This window comes from Pollachius pollachius (genome assembly GCF_949987615.1).
Source record: "Pollachius pollachius genome assembly, chromosome: 3".
In the NCBI taxonomy this organism is placed as follows: domain Eukaryota; kingdom Metazoa; phylum Chordata; class Actinopteri; order Gadiformes; family Gadidae; genus Pollachius; species Pollachius pollachius.
Genome location: NC_136936.1, coordinates 21086579 through 21108251, shown reverse-complemented (window position 1 = coordinate 21108251; position 21673 = coordinate 21086579). Strand labels below are relative to the sequence as shown.

Genomic DNA, 21673 nt, shown 5'->3' with positions numbered 1-21673 from the left:
TAACTCTGATCAAATATAGCCACAAGCCTTTAATAGCCCTTCCCATATTTCTCTTGCCCTACGTTCCTGTCTCGGTGTAGTCCATTTATTATCTGTTATTTCTGCCCCTTCCTCAGAAAAACTTGGCAGCAGTGTTGGACAAAGAGGAGCGCGTTGGCTTAGTTAATGGCAGGGAGGAGATGGTCACCGTGCCAACCATCAGCGCTGTCGTTAGCTCTGTGCTCAAAAGTCTGTTTATGGTTCTGGACTACCTCTTCAGAGAGCACTCCAGGTCAGCCTAGGTCACGCCATCACGCATTTTGGACCAAGTGTGCTTCCACACACTTGCACTTGAATGTCTTCTTTTGTCAAATACCATACCTTGATGGGTTCATTTTATTATTTGCTTCGTACAATCTAAGCCGTCGGATTCCTCACCCTGATGACTCTGTCGGATAAGTGTATTAACGCATGCACACCACGCATGGCAATAAAAAAACCCTGCTTTTTAAATGCATGTATTAATGCTTTAACAGAGAATAATTAAAGCCACTGTCAATCGTTGGGTAACGATATCAAACCCCTGTTCAGGTTTGCTGAGGACTACCGGGTGGCCCTGCAACAGAGCTACACCTGGACCAACCAGGCCCAGCCCGATGTGGTGGACACCAGCGGGTTCTTCGCCCGGCCGAGGGCCCGGCGGCGCCAGACCGCACGCGTGAAGGCGGCCGTGCTGACGCTGAGCTTCTGGTGCCTCAACCCTGCCGTGGTGAGAGGCCTGGCAGAGGAGCCTTTTATATCATTACATTCAATATACATGTAGCAGTGAAGCGGTCACTTTGGTCATGGTACGGACATCTCTTTGGCATGTCTCTTCTTGGCTCTTCGCATTGCGTGACCAGACATTTTTCTTGTGAAATGTTGCTTTTGACAGCAGCTGTGTGCATCTGTGTGTGCGCATCTACATGCATGTGTGCTTTGTAATCTCCATACATGCATTGGTTTACACATTCTAGACATCCCCCAGATTGGCGTACATTAACTCAACAAAATATATGATATGTCCACTAATGAGAAACCCGTGACTTATCTCCTCTGCCCCAGTCGTTCTTGGACCTAGGGGAGTCCGTGCGCACTATAGTGCTCACCTCAGGAACCCTCTCTCCCATGGGCTCCTTCTCCTCAGAACTGGGGGTCAAGTTTGCCATCCAGCTGGAAGCCAGCCATGTCATTGGCAAGTCGCAGGTCAGAATTCACCGGGTCGGCCGGGGTCTCGTCCATTGTTGCTGCACCTTGTTAATGAGGAACATGGATAAGGATATAGATTGATTTATTGATTGATATATGTAGACACCATAGCTAACACATATGTGTTGTTCGTGTCTTTGTAGCCTCATACATGAACAAAACCAAAAGCGGTTGCCAGATCCTCTGAGGCGTTGCCGGCTGAAGGGTCTCCCTTGTTTTCCCTCCCAGGTGTGGGTTGGTACCATTGGCTCCGGGCCACAAGGCAAGAAGCTGCTGGCCACATTCCAGCACACAGAGACCTTCTCCTTCCAGGACGAGGTGGGCAGCCTGCTGCTCAACATCTGCCACGCCGTGTCGAAGGGAGTGCTCTGCTTCCTGCCGTCCTATAAGGTAGGAACTTAAATAAAATACAATCAATGCCAGCAAGAAAGAACGTGTTCCCAGTCACAGCACCGTACACAAGGTAGTGGAGGTGAAGCCCCTGTTTCAGCTCAAATTCGAACACTATAACGTAACAAAATTAATCTTCCAGGAAGGGGCAGGGAGAGTGGTGGGGCTCCTCATGGTTATGGCACATGGAAACTTTGTCTTTTCATTAAAGCTAGTACATGTGGTTTAATATGAGCGTTCTAATTAATGATGTTGACACGTGGCACACCCAGGCATCATACTTTCACTGACGAAAACGTGAACCCTCTGTTGTGCGTGGCCTTCAACCTCCCAGAGAGAGATCCACACACACTCACACACACCGTGGCGTCTCTCCATGTTGGTGTCAATTCATCGGGACTTCAAAGTTCCTTTGAAAAGGTCCCAGCAAAAATAGAAGAAGGTGACATCTCCGGCAGAGGCGCACGATTTATACCTGTCTTGATGAATTATGCTGCTATTTTTGTAATTGTTACAAAATAACATAGCTTACTATGATAACGATCACAGAAGACATGTTAATAGTCATTATAGATGTTTAAAACCAAAAAGACACATATAGGTTTAAAGCACTTTAATCTCCGCTTTAATGAGTTATGTATGATATAGTCCAACCGGCTTCATCCGGAAAATGTGTCCCAGCAAATCATAAATAGTAAAGGTTTGTTCACTGCTAAAAAAAACAACTCACTGCTTGTCTTTTTTATGCATTATGTATTCTGGTCAAATTTGATGTGCATTTTACTTCATATTCCTGTGCTTATGGACGTACATCTCTGGTGACGTGACAGTGGAGTCTATGTTCCCCATAGTGACCACTAGGAGGGGCTAGAGACCATGCATTTGTTTCCAAGCTCATCGCTAGCATTCGGAAAAAAAATCACACAAAGAACTTGCTTGACAGTTTTCATGCAACAGGAACCAATCCGCACTCTTTCCATAGCTTGTGAGCAGGTTGTGGGTGATAATATTGTTAGGAGAGATCATTGCTAAATCAATAGGCCTGCTTGACAGCCCTGGAGCTGCCACCATCCTGCAGGAAGTGTATCCTCTTTCACTTAATGAGGGCGCGTCTAAGGGCCCAACTGATAGACACTTTGTCCATCCTTTGTTTGTTATGCATTCTTTGGTCATGAATAATTAAATTCCACTCCAGCCTGATTGTCACATCACTTCACAAAGGGGGGCCACTGGGTTTCACCTTCAGTGTGCGTGTCTCTGTGTTACACAGGTTTCATTCTCTCCAGTGTGAGTGGCCCTAATGACGGTGTAGTTGGCCAGCCTCAAACGTAGCTTTCACCGAGCCTAGTAAAATTCATATCGCTTCCAACATTGACGTGCTTGACGTTTGAATAGAGCAGACATGTTTCTGGCTGCGTTGTTGTTTTTTTTGCAATTTACTGTTTTTAAAATATATTTGTTATAATTACTGGTTATTATGTTTGTATATATTTTTAAAAAAATATATATATATGCAATCACATTTATTTATATTTATTTGATGGATCATGTAAGAGTTCTCTATCTCGATTTCACTCTGCTGATGCATTAATATTTAATCCAGAGATGCCTCTTAAAGATGAAGAGAGGAGGGCATACGAGGAGCTGGGGGTATTAATTGGAGACTGGATGCCTTGTTGGTGCCACTAAGTCCCGTCTGCCTTGTGACGTGTGTGTGTGTGTGTGTGTGTGTGTGTGTGTGTGTTGTGTGTGTGTGTGTGTGTGTGTGTGTGTGTGTGTGTGTGTGTGTGTGTGTGTGTGTGTGTGTGTGTGTGTGTGACCGAGCATGCGTGAGTACACAGCACACCCGTTTGTGCGAGCTTGCTTGTTTGTGACCGTGTATAAAGTGGTGAAAGACGCCAGGAACAACTCTAGACGTCCCTTTTCAATGCAATCCATTTCCATTGGCTCTACCAGAGACACAGGGAGACCAGCAAGGTCATTCTGCTGTCTATCCAGTGTCTCGCTATCTTGCAACGCTCTCACGAGGACTGCACATTTTGTAACATTGCTGCAGTAAAATGTTGAATTTGTGTATGTATTTTGGTTGTCAAACATATTATACGGCACAGTTTTAACCTAAAACCAATATCCGTAGCCAATAAGTATTAACCGTACATAAGAACATGTATGGTTCAAATTGTTGTGTGCATGAGATGTAATTTGTAATAGTAAGTGTGATTTTCAGTGAAGACACGCTCTGGGATATCATACGCTGGAATGTAACTCATGATATTTTTGACCAGATAATTAAGGACAAATCTTATTAATTATTGTACTTCCTTGAACAATCCTAGTTTTTTGCATTATCTCGTTCATCTTCTGGCATTTCAACTGCTATAACATATAGCAAACCTCGCTGGACTGCTGGAGGTCGGGCATGTGTGGTTTTCCGACATAGGGTCCTCTGGTAATGAAGACACACACGGACACGCGTGCAGACATAGCCCCAGTTTTCCCCAGACAGACTGCGGGCGCTGCGGCTTTGTTGCACTTTGGATTCAACAGCCCCCCGGTTAATGCCCATTAAAGCCCCAGCCACCCGGGCAGTCTGGTCCTAGCCTCGCAGGAAGGGACCCAGCAACACGGGGCACAGGGGAGGAGGGGCCAGCTGGGGGGTTACAGAGGTGAAGGATCTGGAGGGTGGCGGGGAGGGGGAGGGAAATACAAGATGCTTTTAAAGGAGATTAAGATAAAGGCTATTAGTGGCGATGTCGCCTTTCTGTCTACGAAGATGCGCCCAGACCCTGCCTTGGGCTGGTGTTTGTCCAGTGGCCAGGGTGGTGGTGGTAGTGGGTGAGCAGCAGTATGGAGGAGTATGGAGTATGGAGGTGTCAATGGCTGGTGTGTGTCAAAATCAAACCCTGCATGCATCACACACACACACACACACACACATGCTCTGAGGGTATCTGAGAGACTATCAGTATCAATCACCTAGTAGAAGATCTGCTCATACACTGCTGCTCAGTGTTATCAGCAGAATACATATTATCAACATATCATCGATATAGTGGAGCAAACTCCTTTGGGAATTTGTTCGATCATAAAATATCGCTGATCATAGTACAAATGTAAAACGTTGCTACACTGCTAGTAATTTCTTTATCCTCCATGGTAATTTGAGTGTTTATGCATCTTAATCCACGTCTTTATGAGTGTGTGTGTTTGTGCGTATCATGTTGAGGGGAGGACTTTTTTGTCAACGCTGAATGTTTGAGCTTAGATAAATGTTTTATATGATCTTTTACAGTGGAAAATGTAGGGGTTACTGCAGTCCTGGTATAACTGGCTCCACTGCTGCCCTGGCTGGCTGTTTTACACATTGTGCTGTTTCTAAATGAAAGATAGCCTCTACCATCCTGCTCTTTGCACAACAACCGGTGTAATAAAAACTAACTTGGCAAAAACATGAGTTAACAAATTGTAATGTTATTTGTGTATATTATGCAAATTTAATAATTTGTTCACACAATAGATCACACAATACTTAAATTATTTAAATCTTTGTGTAGTTTATAGTTTTGGGCAATTGATTTCTACTGCCAAAATAAATTTCCCAGAAATAATGAGTCAGTGCAGCCATTTGCTCATCAAATAACGTTCCATGACTTAAAGCAATTCATTACCTATAAATAAAACAAAATGAAAATAAGTCGTTTTTTTCCTCTACATTAAATGTACAGTTCTTATTTGTCCATGGCCGCTTATTTAGTGAGAGGAAATAACTTCCACAAATTTGCCTTAATTTTATGAATCCATTGCGCCAAAATCGTTTGCCTTAATATTTGAGAAGTCATTCAACTTGCTTCACCATTGTGTTTTATCTCCATAAAAAACAAAAATTTGTTTGATTTGACACATTGTAGACAAAAGCACAACACAATAAGTGGGGCTAGAACCTTTCTTTTATAACTAATGGTATTCTTGCTCTGTTTTATCTTTTGTGCTTCTTTGACTTAATTCTTGCAACAACTTTATGCTTATCCATAACTTTAATGACCCTGCCTAGAAATGGATGGGGTCGGAATCGATCAATGTATGTTAAAAAAGCAAGTAGGATAGAAGGCCCACCCTGTGGCAAGCCTTGTTTCTGCTTGAAAATGGCACCTAGTTTATAATCGATTTTAAGTGTTCAAAGAGGATTGATCAAACATTGGAAAAGGGAGCTACTGATGTGCTTCAAAAACGAATGGTCCTTTTCAGTGGCCTTAAAGTCCTGTCTGGATCATCAAGAGATCTGACATAGATGGGATGAATGTAAAGGAGCTGGATGGTTATAATAAGAACTACACCAGCCCCCAGTTGCATTCATATATTCATAACTCCTCTCTGGCCCGCTGCCCCTCTTCGTCCCCCACCTGTGTTGATACATCTGCATGTGTGAAGTCTGCCTGTTCCTGCGCACCATGTCGGCACGGCTACTGAGTCCCAACAGCTCAAGACCGAGACAAAGGCGGCTCACCTCCTGAAGCCAACAGCCCACTCCCCCCCTCGTCTCACCCCTCCCCATGTGGCGCTCCATCGCCACGCCGAGGGTGGCAGAAGGGGCAGACGACGGGGCTGCGGGGCGGGCGGTCCCGGAGGTGGCAGGTGGTGCGGGGCACTGCTCAGCACCACCCCTTGGCGTGACGGCCGGCGTCGTGTTTAGAGGCTGAATAATTTACCGCACTCTACAAGGCGTCTCCAGAGCGGTGGCGCTGTGTGAGGTTGTGTGTTGCGGTTGTGTTTGGGTGACGTGTGTGTGTGTGTGTGTGTGTGTGTGTGTGTGTGTGTGTGTGTGTGTGAGAGGCAAGACCGTGGCTCCTCCTGGCCACATGTTATATTAATTCATGGCCTCAAAACCCCACGTCTATAATTCAGTAGGCAGCCAGCAGAGCTGTAACGTGCAGCCAACACACAGCTGACTGGCTGACTGACACCTGGGGGGAGGGCCGGTGTTTTACGAGGACCGGCTACGGTGAGGGAGAGGGTGAACAAAATACAAAGAGGAAGTGCAGGTCATTGCTCCCGTGGCGAGGACCCACTGCTGGGTCCCGGCAGGCGAGAAGATCTGGCCCACTTTAGGCTGTCGCCCACCATGGCAAAATGCAACCATGAATAATTAACTGTTTGTTGTGCCTTTTTGTTGCGCTGGCGTGCTAAATTATGCTCACTCCATCTGTGTGGCTCTGGCATTGTCTCTGGGTTTGAGTTCTGGAAGTGGCCTAAACATTGTATAATGGGCTTTTCCTACATGGTGGAATTTACCATCCGTGTTTGGCATTGCTCTGTGGTGAGAATGGGACTGTATAATGGATCTGTAGTCTAAAGCTAAGGGTAATTGACAGTATCTATTATAATTTAGTAGAATGGATTATATATGGTGGCCAACTGCTGTCTCAGTTGTGTCAAAACTTTATGTAGGTAAATAATACAATAAATCTAAACAAATATACAAACATGCATATCTGCCTAGAACATCTCGTATGTGAAAGGCCGGTAGGGATGTTTGTGAGGAGCGAGCTGGGAGCTTCAAAGGCACGACGAGTCAGATGCTTCATTTCATCAGGTTCAATTTATTTTGAGGTTTAAAACATTGGGGTACTTGTAACGGCCTGTGGCTTATGTTTTGTAGGGTCTTTGATCTGCTTGTAGCATATTTCCTCCAACATCTAGATTGGATACTAGATAATTACTATCCTCATTGGATTTATGAGGATATGTGTTTTTAGGGTTTATGTTTTTGAATGGAATCGCCCTCCTTAACCTTGCCTAACATAAAAACATCAAGGAAAAGATTTGATCCCACATTACGCCCCCAGAGCCCAACCAAAAATACTCTTTAAACGAGTCTGGAACCTTTGGTACTGTGCAGATGTGATCTGACATTGATTTGCTTTTGTCTCACGTATTGTTTTTGTTACACATCAAGATGTTCTTTCATGGATCTTGTTTTTGGAATATTCATGCAGTCATTACAGGATATTTTCTCATAATTATGAGATAATATCTTTTTATGCGGTTCGTGTTTCTTAATGAACCAAACCACTAACTAATACTTACTTAATGAGCCTATTACTTAGTAATGAATTCCAATGATATTTACTAAAGCAAGAGGATTTCACCAGCGTTTGTGTGAATTACACTCACTTTTGTCCTATTTTGGCGCAAATCCTTTATTGGGCAATGGTTATTGTTTCTATTCTTGTGTGTGTGTGTGTGTGTGTGTGTGTGTGTATGTGTGTGTGTGTGTACACAATATTGTAAGACTTGTGGGGCACTGCTGGGATGCTGCCGTTGTTTGTTTGGCTGAGCGGAAGGTAAGGCAAAATCGCAAATTGACATTTCACATTACGCCCCAGTCGGTCGCAGTCCACTACCCCGATGTGGGGCCCGTAGCAACACGTACTGTGTAAGAGAGGAGCGCCATACATTACTTATGAATGTGTGTGTATGCTGCTACACACACAGTTCAATGGAGGAACGCTATATTTGTCAAGTACGTTTCCGGTATTGTTTTTTGAGGAAACTGCAAATAAAGCAGCATAATGTGGACTGCAAAATTTAAATGAAAGGGAATTTTGCCCTTTGGGAGCTTTGACACCAGGTTTGAGCAGTTTCCAAAAGATTATGTTATTTTTTGCCAAAGAGCCGGGAAACTGCGCCTTTTACTCATTCATGTGAATACATGTTTGTATGCACTGTCTTTTGATTGTATGTTTGCATGTAATTTTTTTATGAACAGATTTATGGATTGCAAAAACTATCCATTTGTTTTTTAAGTAAAATATAATTGTATCACTTTTGGCTTAAAAGAAGTAATGAGTAAATGGCAAGGGTATAACGTATGTTAATGGAGATGTAGTATAGCACTCAAGACAATTTGGGTGTTTTGGCTGTTCTCGATTGTGCATTGGCTAACCGTTTCCAAGGCCGCCAGCTTGTCGCCTCAGCCCGGCCGGCTCCACGGCTCCCCCAGCAGACTCCACTCTCTCACGATGAGGGATACCGACACCACGGATGTAATTAAATGGCTGTGTCTCATCCAGACAGTGATGTTTACTCACAGTGTCTGCCAGATAAAAGCATTAGGGAACATTACCGCCAGCGACACACAAATGGTGGCTGGCCATATAGTGGCAGTGGATTGTGTGTCCACCACTTCCCATAAATCCCATAAGGCTAAGAAATGACAGCTATGGGGAATGAAAACAACTTTGTAAACGAGGGCTCTTTGTGCAATTTCTGTGCCCTTGGAAAAAAAAGGGCATTTGGTGTTTTATTATTATCAGGTTACGCTCTGGCCATTATCGGGTTACCCGTCATTTCGTGGCCGAAATGAAGAATGTTGGCCACGTGTGGAAGATCCTCTGTGCTGACAGGACCTCCTCGGCCCATCCATTGTGGCAGGGATTCAGGCCGGCTGCTCTCTGTAACACGGCCATCTCTTCATCTTTGCGCAGCCTTGCAGATAATGGTGGATTTGTTTAGTGGCAGATCTGCCTAAAGTACATAACATTAATAATTTACGGCCGCAGGCAAGATTGAACTGGAAAGCAATTGTGGGACAAACAGTTTGCCGGGTGGGAAGGTACATGTAAAGCAGGAGGGGAGCCTTTGTCGATGTAAACGCTGTGTCTTCAGTGAACGCGCCATGTTTTATTGATGGCTACTTCCTGGCCCTGCTTGTTCAAGGAGGCACCGACCTGATGAAATCTGCCTTGCGCTTCATTTCACGATTCTGGAAGCGGTCACATTAGCATGCCAGGGACTCAGCGCTGCAGCATCGTCTCAGCACCACAACCCACCACCCCTACGAATCCCCCCTGCCTTCCCACACCCTGGCCCTCCTTTTGTCTGCATGCATGATACTTGTGGTGTTCTTCACTAGGTGTACAGCTTTATATCTGTCGATGCAGAAAAACAGGACCGGTTCACACTTAGGGACAAGCCCGTCACGAGTGGCGGCTCCCTTCCCGTCCTTTCCCGGCACGTCTCGGGACTCTGCTCCTGAACGGCGCCGGCCCGGAGCCAACATCTTGACTCTGAGGAGCCTGCTGTGAGAAGTTTTCTGCTGATGACAAGAAGAACTTCTACTTGACCCCTCTAACACATTTCCAAGCCAGTGGAGATGGACTGTGATTGTGAAGCCATGCTTATTCAAGGATAAAATGTGCAGTGCACAGACACGAATGGACCTCCGCGAGAGGAGAGGGCTTTTAGATCAATGTTCTTCCCCTGAGACTTGCTGACTTTTTGCACCAACAATAGCGCAGCAACAGTGATTTTCTTTGGAATATATATTTCAGAGGCTTGGTCAGTGGAATGTGGCTAATCTCATCACTGTCGCCAGTGTAGTTATAGTCGGAAGGAAATCCTTACAAAAGAAGAAAACATCAGAGGAGGTCATCAGATTTATGAGCTTTGATCAGCCATTCAATATGTTGCATTTGTAATATGTGCAGTCAATCGTTTTTTGTTCAATGCAAAAACCATGAAACCATTAGTTGTATTGATATTTGCCCTTCTGGCTTCAGAAATCTTTATTTTGACTAGCTCATTGTTCAAAGGTCAAGCAGAAAATATTTTTAAACAAGCTAGAGGCAAGTTGGGTGTTTCTAATGTACCTTCTTTTTGTGACCCAATTGTCTAAAGCACCGCATTATGCAGCTTTCACATCTAGTAACAAGGATCTGCAAACTCTTAGGAATATTTACTATTGGTAAGAGGAGGAACCTCAGGATCACACAAAACTTTGTCCCCTTCTGTGCTTTTGACAGATGCTGGACAAAGTGCGAGATCGCTGGATCAACACGGGTCTGTGGGAGAAGATGGAGGAGAGGAAGACTGTGATCACAGAGCCCCGTGGCGGCGCCAAGGGAGACTTTGATGAGCTGCTGCAGCAGTACTACCACGCCATCCAACACCCAGGGGAGCGAGGTGAGATCCCTGCACACTAGGGCTCCCTGCTAGACAGTCCTCTGGCACTTGAGGGAGGGTTTGTTGTGTTTTTTGATTGTATGTAATATTTTCTTCCAAAAATTGTCTTTATAATCTTACTATTAAACATTTTATCATGCTTCCAATGATTTACACCATGATTTAACAGAGTGATTGAGATAGATGCCAAGCATACTATACTGACATTAACTTTTTATTATCGATTAAAAGAGATAAATGTTGCCATACTTTTATTTTGCATGATTTTACTGATATGATAAGATATCAAAAATAATTAGAAATAAGGAGAATAATAAAATAGGATTGTCCAAATTCCGTATTCCTCCGTTGTGCTACAGACGGGGCCTTGCTGATTGCTGTCTGCAGGGGTAAAGTAAGCGAAGGCTTGGATTTCACGGATGACAATGCCAGGGCAGTGGTCACCATCGGCATTCCCTTCCCCAACATCAAGGACCTCCAGGTCTGGAAAAGACTATAATTATACTGTTTAACACTGTATTAGAATCATGCACTGTTCTCTAGATCAAGACGATATGTCCACGTGACATTGTTGATTATTGTGCTGGTTATTTATATCTCTATATATTATGTAATATTATACAGGGCTCCAGACTAACCTTTTTCACTAGGAGCACTGTGGCCCCTAACTGAATATATTAGGGGCACAACCAGACATTTTAGGGGCACAGACGGTAAATCAACATGCCAATGTGACTTTCTCTTTTTTTTTTTTTCAATCTATTACTGATAAATATTTTGATAAATATATCAGTCGGGTCGGACACCTGAACAACGCGGGTCGGACGCGGGTTTTGCGATTGCGAGTGTGACTTCTCCGTTGCTGGATATGTTATTCAGGAGCGGAGGATTCAACTGAAACTGTCAACAGTGGATGATGTGCTTTTTTTGCACAGCATCTAAAGCACCAGGCCAAACACCACATAGTGTACTTCCCCGACGTTCCAACTAATGTGTCTAATTTTTCTTCGGGTGCGGGTCGGGCGTCGATATGAATTTATAGCGGGTCGGGTGCGGAATGTAATACGTGCTACTGTGGGAACACGGGTCGGATCCTGTTTTAAGTATCGCGGGTACGGGCGGGTGCGGGTTTGCATAATAAGACCCGTGCAGGACTCTGGCACTGGCATACTAGCCGCAGGTCGGAAGAACGAGTCAATAGTCTCCATCTGATTATAGTGATACGGATGTTCACAGGAATAAATTAGCCTCCTTTTCTTCTTTCTGTAACAACCCTGCTCTCTCCATCCTGGGGCTCTGCCGTGTCCTTCAGGGCACAAGAGAGGCATGACCTTTACATTTCAAAATCTCCTTCCACCCCTCATCTCCCCACTTCGACTCCACCCTCCTTTCTTACCTTCAGACCCTTCTGACCATTCTGCCACGGAACGAAAGACTTTTGTGGATTAGCTTGGTCTTAAATCATAGCCCACAGGGGAGCCAGCCTTACAGTGGGGCTTTGAGTACCAAATGTTTCCCTGAGAGATCGGATATCAAAACAATACTCAGTATTTGGTATCCCGTGTATATATGCAGAGGCATATATGCTTTAGGTGAATTGCCCCTGTAATGAACAACGGTGAATGGCTTTGTTGCTTTCGCACCTCCATCCATCTTGGTCATTGCCCGGTTCCCTTTTGAATCGGTATCCTTGCAACAGGGGTTTATGCCCCCCTGGAGAAGACCTGGAGGGCATGCAGAGTAAATGTCTCGCTAGTTGACCCCATTACGGCTGCCTAGGGGGGAAGCTGAAACTAATGACTGCTCCCCGGCCAGTGCTTCTGCTGAGGCACCACTGCAGACCCGCCAAACTGTTTTACACTCGTACAGCCGCTTCCTCTAGCGCTCAGAGCCACTTCCTCTAGCGCTCTCTCAGAGCCGCTACTGGGTCAGACACGTTCATTCACTCCTGCTTTGCCACCAATCCCCGTGCGCATGGACACAGACAGATCGGTCTGATGCAAAATACATATATAGCATTGTCTTTATTATCGTTGATGTAATAATCTCTAAACATATTCAAATGAATTCATCTATATTGCCCACCGCTAGAGTGGACGTAAATGTACACTCTCTGTATAAGATGCGCGCGCGGGCGCGTGCACACACACACACACACACACACACACACACACACACACACACACACACACACACACACACACACACACACACACACACACACACACACACACACACACACACAGAGTCTCTATACGTACCACACTCTTCATTAAAACAGTTCCGCCGCAGTACCGCAGGCACTTGGCTCTATAACACGCACATTTCTGCTGCGCAGGCCACGACCGTGTTACCTCACCCGCTCTGCCCTGCGTTAATAGAGGCGCGCCCCACTGCTCGGCTCAGGAGTGCACACCTCAGCCTCTTTCCACTTTTAAAGATTACAGCACACTTAATACTATCACAAGCCGCATTCCCAGACAGACAAAAACAGTGTTGGGTGCACAACCTAACACAGTAAAAGGCCTCAGACACGGCACGAGATTTAACTGGCCCGTTGTGTTATTGTGACCCGGAGATCAAAGGCCGCATTAAAAGGCCTCCGTGGACAAAGCTGCTCTACAGTGGGAATTATTTATGTATATGTAAGCAAGTGTTTTTTCAATGTCATGCCTTACAGTGAACCAGCGGGTCCATTCGTGAGTCGGTGAAACATTCAGTGGCTTTAACAGGCAGTAAAAAGACACTTACAGCTGATATGGCATCTCCCTGAGCCTAATGAAAGGGCCTGTAGACACGTTAAGGCACAAAACCAAACCTTTGTCTCTCCGCTATGATGCTTCAATGAAGGTAACGTGAGAGAATTCTTAGCGAGTGTGCAGAAAGATAGCTTTAGGGTTGAGGGGTTCACAGGTATCAAGTGGTTGGGTTAATTATGCTTCCCTGTGGCAGTTCTACAACAATAAACAGTGCATTCAAATTAATATCCCATTAACATGCAGACTCCACTGCCAGGGTTAATATTTGACCCCTTTCAAGATCTGCTCTTCGAATGCATCTCGAGAGATCCGGTGGTAACTGAAACGCTATACAGCATGACAGGTTATGCCAAAGGCACAAAACATCCATTTGGGGACTCTCAATGTCGTCTGAAATGTGTACAGGCTTCCTGGTCGCATTTGTGAGGGAGTAGCCGATATCATCACAGAAACCATGACCAATGATGCGTCTTCGTTCTTGAGAAGCCATTCTGATGCCATGCAACTAGATCCAGCCTAGTTTCGTCTTTTAAAGTAATAATCCAACTTAAATCTCTAGCTGCGTCATTTCACATCACAGAGTTTGAGGCCCGCAATAATGCCTGGTCTGAATGCAATTCCTTTCAGATGTAATCGGTGTGGTGTGTTTTTTGTTTTAACACTAAACTTCGCTTTTGTATATCCAATGAATATGCGAGTTGTACGAGTTCTATTCATTTATGTCTGTATTTATAAATGTGTTTCTTTGGACGCAGTTTCAAGCATTTTAACAGATGGATTGATAATAACTTTGAACCAGGGCATGTTTTTCTTTCCGTCTCGGCTGTAGTCGTTGTTTATCAGGCTCTCTGTGTGGGGGGGCATCTGTTGCATGACCCCTAGCGAGTGTGTATGTATAGACACGTCAATTGTCTAAGGATGAACCACTCTGCTGTCAGCTATGCCACACGAGGCAAATGAGGCGCTTCACAATCTCAGTGACAGGCACAAGATGTCCCAGACGGCCAGGGGCATGCACACTGCTACACACACATACAAACACACATACATAGACACACACACCCACACACACATACACGCTCTCAAGCGCCGATGTAGTCAGCTGCAAATCATGCCTATTGGTCAGATCTGTTTTTAGCGACGAACAGGTAGCTGCGGAGGACGGGGCCAGAGCAAGGGAGCAATCTCTTGACATTTTAACTAATCCCTTCTAGCTGCTGGTTTTCTTGCACATTTAGAAGACTCGCTAGCAGCCAGAATTGGCTTTTTCACATATGCAAGCTGTCACGTCACATTGAGCGTTGACATGGTCACGGATCACAGACGCGATGGGTGGAATGCTAAAACGGGCTGTGATTGGATCTGGATGACACCAGTGGCTCGGGGCTGCTCCCCCTCCCCCTTTGCCTATCCTGTTCCCAGCAAGTTGGGTTTTAGGAGTGGATTGGTTAACCGCTACTGTCTCTTAAGACAACTCATCCGACATCCAACTACATCACTGCCAGTTCTATGTGAGAATAGCCAACATCATTTATATATTTTATAAACATCCTCTGAAGAAGACTGGTGACCTCACATATGTACATTCTGCAAGTTGCACAAAGGCGTTTATGTTTTTTTTTTTACAGGAGATGCTGGTGTCCGTGTGTGTGTGTGTGTGTGTGTGTGTGTGTGTGTTCATGCTTCTGAGGTGTAGCAGTTAGTCACCGTCAAACTTTTTTGGAGTGACATTCAAGATGTTTTCCTGTGCCGGTACTAGTTTATGTTGATGCGGCACAAATCAAGTAAGGCGCTGACATTGTTGCGTGATGCCCCGGTAACCTCGGTCCCCGCGAAGGAGGGGAGGGGGAGGAGGGAGGTGTACCTGTTGCCCTGTCCCCGTGCGTTTGGGTGCTCTGGGCAAACACGCGGTACCTGTCAGAAGCAGTTAGAGGCGGTGCTCACCAAGGCTACCCAGCATTGCAGCCCGTCAGACGCCAGCTGAACTTTTCACTTGTCAATTTTGAAAGGTTAGCGCAAAAAACAAAAACAGACGCGACAGACGCATATGGATGGATGCTTTCCTGGCGTATTTCTTTCCTTTAGTGTGCGAGGGTGGTGGCCGGGCTCGTATGGACTGCACCACCTCCTTTGCATCTGCCTCCATCACCGTCTTCCTCTTCCCCCCCCCCACACCAGTCCGTGAGGGGCAGCCGGTAACCCAATGACTTCAGGTGTCCTTCGGTGACACGGTCACCTTACTGGATCCATATGCTTCATGCTTATGTGGTTGCATGATGATGTCCCACAGCTCCATACGGCGAGCCGTTAACCATGAGATCTGCTACGAAGGTTGATGGTATTGTGATGATGACCCCCAGGTGGAGCTCAAGATGAAGTATAACGATCAGCACTGCAAAAGTAGGGGTCTCCTTCCAGGCAACCGTTGGTACGAGATCCAGGCCTACCGCGCTCTAAACCAGGCCCTGGGAAGGTCAGTGTCCAACAAAAGACCCTTCTCACAAACACGTCAGAGGACGACAAACATAGGTGTCACTCGTAACACTCATTATCGGTCTGCTCCTTTCACGAGCGAGGGCACGGCTATTTAACTTCTCTAGTTTATTCTACCACCCCTACCCGAGTTCATAATGGGAGCAGAAAAGGGTTTGTCCTGCAATGATGCCTGTGTGAAGAGGGTCTATGATGCATGAGGATTTGATATCACACTTTTCTTTAGAAAGTATTATAATATTTTATGTATTATTACATTCTCTACAGGTGTATCCGCCACAAGAACGACTGGGGTGCTCTCATTTTGGTGGATGACCGTTTCCGGAATAATCCAAATAAGTACATCACAGGTGACTGAAATGCGTTCCTGCTTATAGAGCCAATAATTAGTTCTATGCTATTGACCATCTCACTGTTTCATGAATGTTATCTTTCATTTGGGTTTTTGGCTTTTAGCACTATTACCATATTAGGCTGTAATTCTTATTTTTTTAACTTTAATATTGTCTGCCCAGCTGAAACCAGTTGCAAATGTGCATTCAAAATCGATTCAACTTTTCCCTTTCTTCCGGAGAAGTTAATCCATGGCAAATTCAAGGACTATAATTGGGTATCATCAGTACTTTGTACTGATGATAAAGGACTTGAGATGTCTATGTGGATGCCTCTCTGCTTGGACACTAGATGGCAATGGTTATCCATTACAAAAGGTTGCATTATTTATTACCCTTAAGGAGGTGAACAAATATTTCTACCTTACAGTGTATTGTCTCTTATAATTACTTGTTTATTAGATTGGATGCCTTTTTATGACTCCAGGGTCCAACATTTATTTTTAATTTTGTCTTTTACCTTCCCAGAGTGGAAAAATCTACAGGCCTAAACATTTTCAAAATATATATACATAATGTATAATAAAAGTCTATTTTACAAACTGATGTGCCGTTGGCTGGTGTCGGGGGTTAATTGTGACCCTCTGTGCTCCAGGCCTGTCCAAGTGGGTGCGGCAGCTGGTGCGGCACCACAACACCTTCAACGGAGCCATGCAGTCCCTGGCCGCGTTCTCCCACTTTCAGCAGGGGGCAGAAGCAACCCACGGCAGCGTCCTCCAGAGCCCGTCGGGATGTAAGCAGCACCCAGCCAGCCAGCAGTCCCCCCTCGGTCTGGTGGACGGACCGGCGTGTGCCCCCCTGTCCGCATCGGCCAGGCACGAAGACTGCAGCCACAAGAACACTAAACCCCCTCAGTCTTCAACTGTTGATCCCATCATGTCTGGGATGGCTGGTGCTAGTGTGAGAGGAGGTGAGCTTCACTGATGCAGGAGGAAGATGACGACAAATTAAAACAAACAGAGAAACTCACCGTTACGAGACCCGGTTTATGGTCTGGGTGATATCCAAGAATGTAGAGCTTATCATGGGGATAGAATTAAACAAGATATTTTCATATCCTGGCGTCAATGAATTTTAAATGTTATGGTAGATTATTCATTAAATGGGGGTAAAATAGAAATCATCTAAATAGAAACCTCATATTGGATCACTTTTTAGGTCATGCTTTCCAATGGTTTCTCAGATGGTATTCCAAAACTGTGCTTGATATGGCAATGCATGAATTTGTATTACAAGTTATCCACTAGAGCAACATTAAAGAGGATGGATGATCACATGCAATGTTTATTCCATAACAAGGACATTTAAGAGGGCCCTCTTAACTGCCGTTCATTTCCTCTTTTTTAATGTATTTATTTTACAATTGATTGAGTCATGCTCAATTTTATAACCCGATTTCAAGAGCATCCTGTTCTGCTACCCTGGCAGGGTGGTAGCATTCAAAGCCAATGCGGTCTGCGCTACCTTCAGTGCGTCAAGCAAACGTGCAAATGTTCTGCCATGAGATAATGTGCTGTGGTGACGTCTTTGCACATCGCCTAGCCTAGCACCTATTGTCTCAAGGGTCAGGACAAGGTTGAGCTGTTTGCTCCATTAAATTTGGTGTGGTGGATAGGGGTGGCGGAGGCAGATACTGGCTGTGGCGGGGAGTGGGGGCGGGGTTGGTTTTGGCTCTTTGAAAGGTTGCGTGGAGGAGGGGTGAGCTGAGTGGCTTGCCTCATTACTGTAAGGTCTCCTGCGTGCCTGAGTGGCACTGGAGCGAGCGGATGAGCAGATGTTGGACTGTTGCTTTTAATTAAATCCCCATGACCTTTGTTTGGGTTATATTGAGCGTACACATTGCAGTTCATGTTTTTTCTTTCCTTGTATGTAACCCACATCTTATAAAATAACACTTATGTGGACGCCCAATTCTTAATAAAAAAATTCCTGGGCTAATAATTGAATAAATAAGTGTATACATTTATTTTTTAGGCTTTCTTTTTTCTGAGAATTTGTCCTATATGCTATTCCGAAAAGAAGGGGTTATTACAGGACAGTTTTCTTAAGTTATTTTGATAACAACACTGAATTGATAACAAAGCCTCTTCTTTTTTGCAGACACTGAAAAGATGTCCAACACTGGGCCGGCGTGTCCGACCCGCGCACACCACGACACCGAGCCCAGGGCGCACGCACCAGCCCCGGCGCCTGTGCATGGCTCCATGCCTGCGGGCAACCCGTCGAAGAGGCCCCTCTTCAGAGCGCAGGGACACATCGCCCGGCCCGACCACCACCAGCAGTCAGAACCACCTGACCTCGTCAAGGGAATGGGTTCCCCCAACACGCACCTTCCTCATCCTGATGCAGAACCGTGCTCGCGAGGCGATGCCGGCAAAACCAGTGTCGGTTTGTCTGGTGTGCCGGTGGCTGTGCAGGGACTGGCTGCCATGGCGACCTCTCCCAGCTGTCACGGAGAGCAGCCTCTGGCAGACGTCCGGGAAGGGGAGGACGACGACGACGTAGAGGAGGAGGAAGACCAAACGCTGTTCTTCACTCCAGAGCTTTTCGAGGACGAGGATGAGGAAGTGGAGGAGGCCATGCCCGTGTCGCCCTCCAGGAAAGACGGCCTTGTGATCCCCATCAGGCCAGCCCAAGAGACGCTGAGTCTAAGGAAAGATGTAGAAGAATGTGCCCCAAACGGCCCTGGAGACGCAGTCGTCTCCATGGTTGGGGATAGCGCGGGGTCAGAGCCGACGCTCTGTCATCAGCCTCCGAGAGGCAGCGTGGTCGGCGTCGAGGAGCAGGCCCGGACACCGCCCTGCGGTCAGCAGCAGACGGCAGAGTCCGCAGGTCAGGAGGTGCGAGTGCAGCAGAGGGAGGAATGTGAGAGTAGGCAGCCAGGCACCAGGGCTCACCGCCTGTCCCGGTCCGCCAGGCAGAGAGCACCCCCGACTCCGCCAGGTAAAAGCCACCCGACCACTCCACTCATAACACAGTGGTTAACTAGCCCAAAGTAAATACTGATGCCCCTAGATGAGCAGGCCCTCCACCCTGGCCCCAGACAGGCCAGCTCATATCTCAGCGCAGCCCCCCACTCATTCAGCGTGACAGCTCAGGCCTCATCAAGGCCATTAAGGCCGTCTAAGCGCGCTTATCAGTGGGAGAAAACGAGCCTATCTTACCAATGTTATTTAAATCATGTGGCTATTTTAATGCGCTGTCTCTTTTTAAAAAGGCTGAGTGATTAAATAGCGAGGCTAGGTCTGTAGCGCTTAATGAGATGTATATAGTGGGGCCGTGCAGACGCGCCTGACTTAGCGGAACTAAGAGGCCCTCGTTCTCTGCATCAGGAGGATGAGGAACTCGCGTGATAATCGGCTACAAACTAGAGGGGCTAATTTGGGCTTGTGGTGCAGAGGTTTACAATTGTTTGAGGAAAATAAAAATATAATTGGATATATTTGTATATTTCTTTGTATTTCTTTTCATGAAAAAAAACATACAGGCAAAAATTATTTTGTGATTATGCAATACTGAAGACTCAAGTAAAATTATTTTACTTGATTATTTTGATTGGATGTTGGTTTTAAAAGGACGAAGACAGCCCTTTGGCTGTAAATGTTTATTTGTTTGATAATAGCAGTGGCAATTAAAACTTAATGTGATGTATATCATGTGTTTTGGGTCAGCAAGGTTATATTTTACAACGCATATTACCAAATAGTGAAATCTAAGGATCAGCTTGTTCTCAAACCGACCAGAGCAATTTAGCCAAACTACCAACATTTTACTGTTTTCCTTGCCATTAGGGTGGGTTTTTGGGGTCAAATTACTTTTCACACAGCATCTAAGCTCTAATTGAGGAAGTCTGTGTACGTATGAACTTATGTGATTTGTCGTTTGGCCAAATTGTATCTCTTATTCAATTTTGAATGCAGATCAGTGTCAAAGTGTAACATGAAATTCTAATTAAACAGGATCCTTTTAAGATCATTTGTCTACTCATATTTAACTTAACACTAATGGTTGATTTGTGCTCAGAATGAGCTATTAAATGACTCTTCCTTTAAAAGACTCCTGTAGCTCATCAGCTGCTTCTCATAGAGACTTTTTTACTCAATTGTGCATGGCTGCTCGTTAAAATCATTATCCAAACAATGCGTGGGGAGTGCACACAAATGTGTGTTAAACGCACCCTAATAGGTATTCCACATGACTGGGAGATTTGTTAATGGCTTTGACTGGCTCTGGCTTTGTTAGTGGTTCTGTATTCCTTTTGTTATTTCATGAACCCATTTTCTTTTTATGTGAAATATGTTCATGAAAGGGGCGCTGTAGCTAAAGCAGTGTCAGTGGTTCTATATAAACAATTAAAATATGAACGACCTTCCATAGTCTTCCTTTTTATGCCAAAACAGAAGATCCTTACAAGCCTATGAGGACTAGGGTTAGTCTACATTCACTAAATGCATGCGTATGGATCAAATTAACAGGTGAGCTCCACGTGGGACAGTCCCATTCAGGGAGGAGCACTCCTCCTCGACATCAGACCAGAAACAATCGGGGAAGAATACCTCCTGAGCCCAAACAACAGGCCCGTGAACAGAGAGACCTGAAGGAGACACGTCTAACGCGGGCTGTACCCCAGGTTAAAACTAAACAAACACAGCAGGGCCCCGTCAGACTGCTAGATGCATCCCCAGCCCTGCAGGCCGGAGCACGAACCAAGTACACAAGAAAGACCTCCGCCGGCCGGGACGCAAAGCACCAAGAACCACCCACCGCTCTTCCCCGCTCCGCCTGCACAGAATATCTTATGGTCACTCCCGAGCAAATAGGTAGGGGCCCAGGGGCTGGGGATTGTGTACACCGTCGCAGCAGAGCGACACTGTTGTTCTTTTTGGTGTCTGAAAAGGTTGAGGGAAATTGCCCTTTCGGTTAAGATCGAGATTTGTGCTGGAATCAGTCATTTAAGAGCTGATTTACTTTATTGAAAGGTCCCCTATTTTACCACCAGGTGTGATAGCCGTTACAAGCCATATCACGTCTAACCTCTAGGGACATCAGACATGGGGGTGCCCACCCAGGTGTCTGATATATAGACTGAGCCATAGACGTGTTAACATGGACACCACATTGGCTGCGTTACGTCACCATTGCAGCAGTATTGGAAAGGCCAGAACTGGCCTGTAAACAAATAAATGGGTGGGCATTGTTCTATCTGGATAAAAAGGGAAAAGTTGGTGTGTGAATGTGCATGAATGGGTGAATGTTAGTCAATATTGTTAAGCGCTTTGGATAAAAGCGTTATATAAATGTATAATAGGATTAAATCTGAATATTAAAACACCTGCTTTTAATCCCCTTTTATTGATTTACGAGCCGAAGGCCAACCTGGCCTCTGTATATATATGGCTCTAGCTAACTACTGGACTGAACCAACTGATGGGGAAAATCTAGCCCTCATAC

General features: G+C 45.5%; 1 protein-coding gene across 1 annotated transcript in view; it reads left to right on the top strand.

Moving 5' to 3' along the window:
- The window catches only part of brip1 (BRCA1 interacting helicase 1), a 30614-nt gene extending 10423 nt beyond the window's left edge, over positions 1 to 20191 (top strand). The window contains exons 11-20 of the mRNA XM_079733469.1: positions 117 to 271; positions 571 to 748; positions 1084 to 1224; positions 1456 to 1617; positions 10419 to 10578; positions 10938 to 11059; positions 15698 to 15810; positions 16098 to 16180; positions 16818 to 17132; positions 18323 to 20191. Coding sequence (XP_079589595.1) covers positions 117 to 271; positions 571 to 748; positions 1084 to 1224; positions 1456 to 1617; positions 10419 to 10578; positions 10938 to 11059; positions 15698 to 15810; positions 16098 to 16180; positions 16818 to 17132; positions 18323 to 19221 — 2328 coding nt within the window. The 3' untranslated portion in view covers positions 19222 to 20191. The remainder of the gene's footprint in view (positions 1 to 116; positions 272 to 570; positions 749 to 1083; positions 1225 to 1455; positions 1618 to 10418; positions 10579 to 10937; positions 11060 to 15697; positions 15811 to 16097; positions 16181 to 16817; positions 17133 to 18322) is intronic.
- Positions 20192 to 21673: the final 1482 nt, after the last annotated feature.